The following is an 11,641-nucleotide window of genomic DNA, read 5'->3' on the forward strand; positions in this document are numbered from 1 at the left end:
TCTCAATGTACGTAAGAAAAATTATATCCAATATTTTTTATACTATCTATTTAAAAGATTATTGATAAATTAAATAATTTACAAAATAATATATTATTTCAATTACAATGTGAAAATGAACTTTTTTATAGTACATTTAATCTTTATTGCTTTCCGATTTCCTTGCAAGTGTATATCTATTCATTAAAACTATTATTTAACAATTACTTAAAGTTTTTTTAAATTTTATATTATATTTAATTTTTCCACATTCGTTTACGGCATTAAGTAAATATTGTTTTATTACTTTCTAATACTAAAAGAATTAAATTTTTCTAATACCCACACAGCACTGAAAGTTTAGTAAACATTTATTAAAGCTTTAACTGCAATGTTCGGAATGTTTAATTGCAAACTTGAGTAAAGGTTGCATAAATATTAAAATGTCCGCCATGAATAAATGTTTATCAGGAAAGTTGAGTAAACATTTAAATTAAATATTCGTTAAATGTTTATCAGGAAAGCTGAGTAAACATTTAAATTAAATATTCTTAAATGTTCATCAGGAAAGTTGAATAAACATTGAAATTAAATGTTCGTTAAATGTTTAGTTCGAAAGTTGAATAAACATTGAAATTAAATGTTCGTTAAATGTTTAGTTCGAAAGTTGAATAAACATTGAAATTAAATATTCAGTCAATTTTTGCGACGAACATTTCCTGAAAATTTAAATTACATTTTCAGAAAATAAAAATAAATAATTTATTTATTTATTTATTTATTTGGTACATAACGGGACATGCCCTTTCGTACAAAAGTACTCCTAAATTCTAATAGTTACGTAAGTAACAATACAAAATATAAAATATTAACTAAATCTAGGTAGGCGCTATAATGGTTAAAGTTCATTATAAGTTTATACAGTAAAGAATAACATAAATCAAATTACATTATTATCAAAAGAGAAGATTAATTTTCGATAAATAGAATCTGCTTTACCATTATATCAATTAATTTCAAAAATAATTGTTATTGTTCAATAATACTGATTTTCTCTAAATCACAATGTCTACATTTAGTTCTGTATGTATTTCCTTAAATCACTTTCATAGATAGAAATAAAATAAGTTTATCTCAAGGAAGGGACACAACCTTGGGCACCAAGTGGGGAAATCACTATAGATTCTCCTTACACGCATCTATTTGGACTGTAAGAGTGGATGTGCGATTTCTAGGGGGGATTTTAATTATGGTAGGGATTCCACGCCGGTAGACCATTGACACATTCATTTCTCCGTCTAATCGACGGGTCTCTAGTTCCACCCTCACTCTCTTAATCTCCTCCCTCTGCATGACCGTCCTGTCATTCGACATCCAAAGATCTTCCAACTCCCTTGAACGTGTTGAGTCTCTTTTGACACTTACAAATTTTTTTAGAATTACTTGTGCCTTCTCTTCCGTCTCACATACAATCTTAACAGGGCGAGGCTTACGAGAAACCTGCGCATTAGAACCAATTCTAAATGTGCGTATATTTTCAAGATCATCTTTTTTAATGAATTTTTTTAATTTAGTCGTAACCACAGATTTTAAAGAACCACTATTATTTGACGAAGTGTCATATTCTGGAAGATTGAATAAAACAAGATTGTTCTTTCTTTCATTACGATCAACAAGTTCATTTATACAGACATTAGTTACTGAATTAGAATCAATCTTTGTAGAACCATTTGCCTCAGATTTATCAAGTCTCCCTTCGACAACATTAAGACGCTCTGTCAAATCAACAACTCTGCTTTCCATATTACTCAGCCTACACAGTGTGTCATCGAGTTTTTTGTTGATATCTGACATGTTTTCAGTCATATTGGCAAAATTATCAGAAACTGTTGTTGATAAAACCTTAATAGCTCTCAAAATACTATCCAAGTTAACAGAGGTTTGTGAAGATTGAGAATTATTTGAAGGAGACAATGACCTAGGTTTACAACATTTGGTGAACGACCCATCAGGCAAAGTAGACAGCTGTAACGCACAGCTGGGATGATAAGGAAGATTACACTTCCTACACAAAGTAGGAATAGCACGTGTAATATCTTTACCACATTTTGCACAATTTTCAACACTAGAGGCCATTTTTGCACACAAATAATCGTTCAAATAAAAATAAAAAGTAAATTGAGCGAAAGCAGTTCCAATTTAAGTTACATAAACAAAAAACTTCACACAAGTATATCAGTCCAATGTTAGGTTAGAAAAATTCAAATCAGAGAGCCAAGTTAAGGCAAATGGTGCAGATAATAAAAAACTTCCACTAAAAACCAGCACAAAATAATGTTTATAACTATAAGGTTGTAAAAGAACAGACCAAACTTAAACCGTTTTATTTAAACAAAATCAACCGAGACACATGTGAACACGTGTTTAGTAGCTGCCACCTAGCGGCGAAAAAGAATATTTAAGAAAGTAAATATTTAAGAAGTATTAATAATAATAATAAAAATAATAATAATAATAATAATAATAGATCATTATTATTATTATTGTATTAATTTATATTAATAGTTGTTAATTATTATTATTATTAATTATTAGTTATTAATTATCGGAGGACAATAAAAAAAATTTATTTTTTTGTGAATAAAAATAAAATAAATAAGTTTCAACATCGTTGCTCTGCTTTGATGCTTTGTTTCACATTGAATCAAGTATTGCATGCTTGATAAAGAACAATTTTTGAAAACAAATTGGGGTGTGCTGGGGATTGAACTTACGTTCGCCGCGCGCTAGCTAAAGACCCTAACCACTACACTACAGATATCTGACTAAAAAAAAAAAAAATCTTCCACACACTCTACAACTTTCTGATAGACAAGTGATCCTACTTATCGACTCAAAAGTCGATAATATAAAGTTGTAGAGTGTGTGGAAGATTTTTTTTTTTTTAGTCAGATATCTGTAGTGTAGTGGTTAGGGTCTTTAGCTAGCGCGCGGCGAACGTAAGTTCAATCCCCAGCACACCCCAATTTGTTTTCAAAAATTGTTCTTTATCAAGCATGCAATACTTGATTCAATGTGAAACAAAGCATCAAAGCAGAGCAACGATGTTGAAACTTATTTATTTTATTTTTATTCACAAAAAAATAAATTTTTTTTATTGTCCTCCGATAATTAATAACTAATAATTAATAATAATAATAATAATTAACAACTATTAATATAAATTAATACAATAATAATAATAATGATCTATTATTATTATTATTATTATTATTATTATTATTTTTATTATTATTATTAATACTTCTTAAATATTATTTATTTTTATTTTCTGAAAATGTAATTTAAATTTTCAGGAAATGTTCGTCGCAAAAATTGACTGAATATTTAATTTCAATGTTTATTCAACTTTCGAACTAAACATTTAACGAACATTTAATTTCAATGTTTATTCAACTTTCGAACTAAACATTTAACGAACATTTAATTTCAATGTTTATTCAACTTTCCTGATGAACATTTAAGAATATTTAATTTAAATGTTTACTCAGCTTTCCTGATAAACATTTAACGAATATTTAATTTAAATGTTTACTCAACTTTCCTGATAAACATTTATTCATGGCGGACATTTTAATATTTATGCAACCTTTACTCAAGTTTGCAATTAAACATTCCGAACATTGCAGTTAAAGCTTTAATAAATGTTTACTAAACTTTCAGTGCTGTGTGGGTAATTAAAAATAGGTATTAACTATGAAAAAATTAAAGAAATTATCTCCTTACAATATGCAAATTGGTAAGAGGACTAAAAGAAAGAAAAATATGTAAAATTTGAATTTCAGTTAAGAGAAAAATAACAATTATTTTTATAATTTTATAAATCAATGAAAATAATTTAATTTAATAAAAAAAAAAATGAAGAAAAGACAAAAATTATTTATGTAGAATGTTTTCAATTTTTTTTAAATTTCGCAAAACTGTAATAAAATTATCAACAAGTATAGTGTAATAACATTTTTATACTAAAAATAAAAGATTGCAGTTTACATTTTCATTTAGAAAGTATATATTTTTATCAATAGCTTTCAAAGTTATACATTTAACTGCTTTAAAATTTAAGAATTTTTTATTTAAAAATTGATAAGTCTCATGTAGGTTTATTATTTAGGTACATATTCTTATTTTAATAATAATATATACTAAATTCCAGTATAAAATATTCTTAAATATGCTCCAAGAATATATTTTTAATTTCAGTTTAAGGGTTTTTCTGTGTTATTATTAGTTATTTAGTTTCATTTTGTTAATTAAAATTGATAATATTGTGAACATGTGAATTTAATTATGTTTTAACTTTTTTTATTTTCTTTATTTTTGTTCAATATTACTCTTTACGTCAACTTTTTGTTTAAAAAAGTCGTTGAAATATTATTGGTTTATATGTAACAGTAAAAAAAAAGTTATCATTTAACAATCAATAAAAATTTTGTTTTACAGTGAAACATTTGCAAACTTTAGTAGTATGAGTAATTTTCAGTTCTATAATAGTCACTCTACCGAACGTTTATAGTTATTTGTTCTTCGCAAGAAAAAAAAACTAATCAAGAGAAGGTAAAATTAAATTTTTCTTAGTCAAAGTTTATCCAAAATAATTTTTTTTGTTTGTAACAATTTTAACTACCCCAGATATCAATTATTATTAACTTTTAATAAGTTGATTTTATAAAAAATTATTCTGACACAAGTTGTTGACCCTCAAAGGGGGATATCCACCGATGAACTTGAATTTGTCCTAAATGACCTAAATTAGGTAGTTTCAAGGTCAACTAATTTTTTTAAATGGTACCAGCAGAAAATTCCACGTCGAAATCTTTAAAGCATTTTTTTGACCTATTTAGGTCAAATAAGTCATTTAATTTTTATTGTATTAGGGGGGGAATACCTTTTGACCATTTAAATTTACAAAAAAAAATTTCAGACTAAATTTGTTGTCCTCAAAGGGAAACATCCAGTGGTGACCTTGAATTTGTCCTAAATGATCTTGATTAGTTTATTTGAATGTAAATTCATTTTTTTGAAATGGAAACACATACCCAATCAAAAATTTACTAATGGCGCAGTACTGGCGCAGTACTGGCACCCAGTATTAGCGCCAGAGTTGGCGTAACTTTGGGATGATAACATTTTACCAGTATTGGCTGCCAGAGTTGGCACCAGTACTGGTAACCACTACTGGTTCAGTACTGGCTGAATACTGGTAGTTTTGTAATTTATTGTATACGAAAAGAAAGCTTTAACTGTAACAGAGATAAGTTTCACTGTAATAGTGAAATCTCTGCTCCAGGCAATATACTTTTTTTTAGGAAAAAGTGTGTGAAATTTTTAGTAACCCAACACAAATTAAATATTAATTAAATTAGTCAACTAACTAATTAATATTTTATTATATATAAAATCGAAAACACAAAGAGTTTTTATTTTTTATTAAGTATAATATATATTGCAAATTATTATTTAAAAAAAACAAAAAATAAATATAAAAATATTTTTATTATAAAACCAAAGTTTTTATAATATATAAAAACAGTTCAGTAAAAAAGAAAATGTTTATAAAATAATTATAATGTATATCATTATACAATTAGCTATTTAATTATTTTATTATTCACTTTAATTTTATTTGCATCAAAATAAATTTTTGAAAAACTTTTTTAAGAAAATAAAAGTTGTTTTTTAATTTTTAACAAGTGTTATCATGCAAATTGTTTATTCTTCTACATGGATAAAAATTGTAGAATCGGTCATTGAAGAATTGGTATTTATAATTATTAATTTACAAATAATCGGAAATTGTAGAATCGGTATTTAAAAGTTTTTATTTTTCTTGTTAAAGAAAATTTGTAGAATCGGTCATTGAAGAATTAGGATTTTAATTATTCCTTTTACAGATTAACAAAACTTGTTGAGACGGTCATTGAAGAATCGGTATTTAAAATTGTTTATTCTTCTACATTGATAAAAATTGTAGAATCGGTCATTGAAGATGAACGGTTTTTTTTGTACAGTTGGTTGTGTAGAATCGGGTAATTGTAGGATTGAAAAAGGTTGAATTGACTCCCTGCCATCCACTTTGTGTAGCTCTAGGTTGCAAAGTAACAAAGTAAAGCTTTATAAGAAATTAAATGTGATCTATTTGACCTAAATGTGTCAAACTTTTGGAAAAACTTGCACTGAAAAAAATTTGCTTCGCATTAATGACTTTAATGCAGAGCAACTTTAAATCTAGTCAGCGTAACCAAGCATCCTAGTCAATTCAGTTATGTAGCTTGCTTAATATTGTCAAAGTCGATTTAGTAGAATTGACCCCTTGTTTCCTAGTTATATTAACTAAGGTGTTTCTCGGTGTTTGGTTAATATCGCATGTATCTACAGTCAATTTTGCTAAAGTTTATTTAGTCAAAGTGATTCTAGCCAATGCAATGTAACTAAGATACCTGGTTATTCCCCTCATAACAAAAGGATATCCCTAGGATATCCATATCAATGGTCGATATCCTAGAATGGTCCCCAGGATATCTTGGGATATCCATAGGATATCCCAACCGCCGGTCTGTGGGACATCAACAGGACATTCATAGGATATCCACAGGATATCCCTAAGACATCCACAAAATATCTATTGGATATTATATCGCAGGATATCCATGGGATATCCTCAGGATGTCCGTGGGATATCCTTAGGATGTCAGTGGAATATTCTTAGGATATTCACGGAATATTTAATATCTCAACATATATTTTTAAAGGTTAAAATTGTTAAGCTAATATAATAAATAATAGTATAATAAAAACAAAAATCTTATGAGCTTCTAATTTATTTTAAATGAAGATTTGAAACGCATTTTTCAAAGTTTTTAAATAAACTCATGCACTTAATGTATAATTAATATTAATAGTTATTCGTTATTTGCGGGGAAGAATTTATATTGTTTAAAGCCAATTTATTTTCTGACAATATTAAGCAAATAAATAAAGGAATGAATCACGAATGAGAAAAAAATTAGTTAATAATTTTTCAAATTAAACAACTTTCTCGAAAAACAAGTTGCATTTTATTTTATTTATATAAAATTTAATTCACAGAATATTCTCACTCGTAGTCTCATAATGACTTTAAAAACAGTATCCTGAGAATATCTTCTTGACATCCAGAAGATATACTGAGAATATCCTCAAAATATCTGTGGGATATCCTGACGATATCTATGGGATATCCTGATGATATCTGTGGGATATCCTGACGATATCTGTGGGATATCCTGATGATATCTGTGGGATATCCTGACGATATCTATGGGATATCTGGAGGACATTTATGAAAGTTTATAGAGATATCCAGAAGATATCCTGTGGATATCCTCAGATATCCATGGGATATCCAAAGGATATCCAAACCGCCGATTTTTTGGATATCCTTAAGAGATCCTTTTGATATCCATAGGACATCCCTAGGATATTTGCGGGATATTATCAATATATCCCAAGATATCTTGTGTTATTGGGGTTCTGATAAGCTGCCCTAGTCATTCCGACTAATTGCCGAAATCAACTTTGACCAAGATTGCCAAGTGGGTTCCTCTCGTAACTAGGCAAATTAGTCATTACCTGGCATACGGGGGTTAGGAATTTTTTTCAGTGTGCTCTATCAATTCCTAGGATAAAAAATAGATGATTCCATTTTAAAAAAATGAGTTGACCTTGAAATGATTTAATTTTGGTCATTTAGAACAAATTCAAGTTCACTGGTGAATGTTCCCTTTTTGGGGGCAACAACTTTTGTCTGAAACATTTCTTTGTATAAATCAAGTTATTAACAGTTATTTCGCCTGATAGATTAAATTAAAATTTGACAATCATTTATATTTATAATAATAACTTTTTTAAGAATTCGTAAAATTGTTTGAGAGTAAAACGAGAGATATTAATTTAATACCAACTTTAGGTACTAAATTGCCTTTTGGTTCTATTTTAATACTTAAAATCGGTACTATTTGATTATCTTCTTTTTACTTGTCAAAAAATTAAAAATTATTTTTGTTACATTAAAAGCCAAATAAAATAAAATATGTACATATGACTATTTCAGTTCTGGGGTCATTGAAAGTGTAGAGATATACAAGTCAAACAAAAAGAGAAGATAATAAATCAAAGGAAATATTAAGTGTAACAATACACGATGAATAGCACAACAATATCTGCTCATCATTCATCAAATTTACAGCTTTTTCCTGTTTGTGTTTTTTTGGGTATCACCTTTTATAAGAGTTATTTAATTCCACTAGGAGAAGATAGTATGAGACATCTTGAAGTGTTTACTTTTTTTGAATATTTGAATAATTTCGATAATGAATTTGAAATGAAAAATCAATTTTTGCAAAAAATGCTGAAAGAAAGTCGACCTTCTAAGGTAGAAGATTATGAAATACCTGATACGAAAAACGTGGATAAAAGATATCAATACATCATTAAGACAAGTATTTCTAAGGCAAATAGAATCTACATACGAGGTGAACCAGTTAATTCTTTGACAATTGAAGTATTCAACCGGGCAAAGAATGAAATAATCAAATTTTCTCAGAATTTTAATAAAAATAATCAACATTTTCCGTTAAATTACATCGATAAGAGCCCATGTCTTCTGGGAATAAGTGTCAAATTGAATTTTTTTGTAACTGAAAGTATGTATAAGAATTATATTTCACCAATATTCCAAGAAAAAAATATTATTGGAAATTCTCAAATGGCAAGAAAATTGAAGATTCCCTGTTCTTTGGATGAAACTTTATACAATAGCTGGACAATGGCACTAAAACAATTTTGTGAAAAAGGCATATCTGGTATAAGGAAAGATCAAGTTTTATTGAACAGAGTTCGAAGAAGTGTCGAGGTAATTAATAATTGTCAAATCACAGTATTAGAAAAACAGAAAACTGAAAATGAAAAACAAAAAGATATGTATTTTACAGAAATAATATCAAAAAAAGGGTTTGTTGAAGTTTTTAAGAATTTGAAAAGAAAAAAAGATGTGTTTTATTTTAATGATATTACTCTATTGACAGATATTAATTTCGATTATGGAAATATTTATAGGAAAAAATCAAAATATTCTTCAGGTCATACAAACGTTTTATATCATATTAAATTTACTTCTCAACATAGACTTGTCAATTTAACTGCATTTAATGATAGGTTTAAAAACCAATACATTGTATTTCCAGAAATTGATTTCCTTGTAACAGATGTCATATCTTTTCATGGAATTCTACAAATTGAATTGGAGGAAAAACCAACTACTATAGACGAATGGAAATCAATTAGAAGGGATAAATATATGTCACTTAACAATAAAGAGAAGTCTAAAAGAATGAAAATTATTGAGAATGCTGCATACCTTATATCATTAAATGAAAATTTTAAAAGAATATATAATATAGAAAAATATTTAAGATTATTCATTTTAAATATCGACAGCGGTTGTATTAATTCAGTTCCTTCTTATAATATGTTGGCATGGGATATTCAACAAGAAAATATTATTTTTCCATCAAAATATTTGCATTATTTAATGAATAATACTAATATTGTCATTGATGATGTGCTATTTAACAAAAAAAATACATTATATCCGGTTAATTATTTGAATGATGAAATTATCATGATAATGTATGTTTCTCGTGAGTCTACTGATTTGATGGTAATAGAACATGTGTTTAAAAAATATTTAAATGAATCTAAAATTAAGTACATCATTAATTTTTGGCAATACTATTTCATTTATAAAGTTTTATATAAAAAGGAAACAAATTATAATTATGTACGTGCATATAATGCTGCAATATATACACAGGCTCTAAGGCAATGTGATGAGAAATTTATCAATGATGAAACGATCCTTTATCGTGCTGAGTATATACCTATTAATGATTTCTTAATTTTATCAGATTTCGTTAATGGTGAGCTATTAAGTTATCAAGAAACATTTGAACTTTATTACACAAAAGAAGAAGCATTGGAAAATTGTCTATTTAGTAAAAATTCTTCTGTTGGTAAATTAATTATTCACAAAGTGAAAATTAAAAACCAAGCTGTATTATTGGATTTTAATCGTATATTGAATAAGGATTTAGAAACAAAGTACTTACTTCCTCAAGTTATTGAATTGAAGAAATATAGCATGGAGCCGATAAGTATTGAAGGTAAAGATGAAGATGCTATAGAACTGATAGAATATGAGGACGACGATACCCCAAAAGAGAAGATAATGGTTAAACTAGCAAATCTAATTGATGTACACTTAAATGTCGATCATCCGACGAGAATATTATAGAATCAAACGATTGCAATGTTGATAATAATAATATGAATTGAAATCATAGTGTTATTTATTTTTCTTTCATAATAAATTTGTTAATAATAATTAATATAATTATAATTATTGAATTTTTTTTTTAATCAAAAATACAAAATTTTTTTAAAGTTTCTCTGACTGAAATAGATTTTTAAAGACTAGTGCCAACCACTGATCTCTATAATATATAACTCTTTATTTTGAATGTCTAATATAAAAAAAATGTTTTAAAAGGAATTAAATAAAATTTGTTATGTAGTAGAGTCAGCCGGGGTAAATCCGAACGCTTTTAATAAGTTTCAACAATAACATAAGTTTTTTCTTTTAAAAGACAATACTTCCGGTATTCTGGTGCATGAAGTTGTTACTTTATACTTCCATAGAACAATTTTATGGGGTAGCAAAAATTTTTGATAAATTACATTCGCAGGAAACTTAGCGTTCGTATTTACCTCGATATACTTTGCAAATACGAACGCCGCACTAGAAAAATCTTAGGGAAAATAAATTTAAAGTATTGCAATTGTTAAACTTATATAAAAATTCAAAAAAAATACGATAATAAACCTATTATGTAATAATGCATCATAAATAAATACAAAAATCAAACAGAATTAAAATGCATTACACAATTAAAACCTTCAATAACTTTATCAAATCATAACGGATTTTTGCAAAACTTGCTACCCTGTTGAAAATTCCTATGTGAGAACACATATGGGATCCCATCCAGGATCTCTTGTGAGTTCTTATGTGGGTTCCCATACAGGTTCACACATAAGATCCTGTATGAAAAGGTTCCTGGGATGAACTTGCGTGAGATCAAGCGCACGATCTTATGTCTCTCACGGTGGGCTTGGATTAAGTTCAACCCAAAAGTCTTTGCACATCACCGTTTTCTTTTGGAATTACTTCGGGGATGTCTTCTGATTATTTTAAGACAAAAATGAAAATAATCGGTGGAGGGAAACTGAAATTATCTTGATTTTTCATTTTTTTTATAGGTTATTCTATGTAATTTCTTTAAAAAAAGGTTTCCTTCAATTTTTTTTCTACAAAAGTTGTATTTCGGATTCAGTAAAGAATCTCTATGATAGTTAATGAATTTAAAAAATTTGAACTATTAAATTTGTTAATAAATAATGGAAGAACATGGTTTTTCATTCGTTTTTTGAAATTAACTCGTCTTGTAATTAATTTACACCAAAATTTTTCAAAGATAATTTGAAGTACATAAGATTATCTGTAAAA

At 27.3% G+C, this 11,641-nt stretch overlaps 1 protein-coding gene across 1 annotated transcript; it reads left to right on the forward strand.

Annotated features, from left to right (window-relative positions):
- Positions 1-4,465: 4,465 nt before the first annotated feature.
- Positions 4,466-11,029, forward strand: LOC127285574 (uncharacterized). Its single transcript, XM_051311674.1, has 2 exons — positions 4,466-4,593; positions 8,129-11,029. Exon 2 carries the CDS (start codon positions 8,219-8,221, stop codon positions 10,367-10,369), a length of 2,151 nt encoding a protein of 716 aa, XP_051167631.1. The 5' UTR covers positions 4,466-4,593; positions 8,129-8,218; the 3' UTR covers positions 10,370-11,029.
- Positions 11,030-11,641: the final 612 nt, after the last annotated feature.

This window comes from Leptopilina boulardi, unplaced genomic scaffold (genome assembly GCF_019393585.1).
Source record: "Leptopilina boulardi isolate dan_hultmark-lab unplaced genomic scaffold, ZJU_Lbou_2.1 LbouV2_121, whole genome shotgun sequence".
Classification (NCBI taxonomy): Eukaryota; Metazoa; Arthropoda; class Insecta; order Hymenoptera; family Figitidae; genus Leptopilina; species Leptopilina boulardi.

Bases quoted from the DNA above. Each gene is read 5' to 3' on its own strand.
- LOC127285574 (XM_051311674.1), top strand. From the start codon at position 8,219: ATGAATAGCACAACAATATCTGCTCATCATTCATCAAATTTACAGCTT.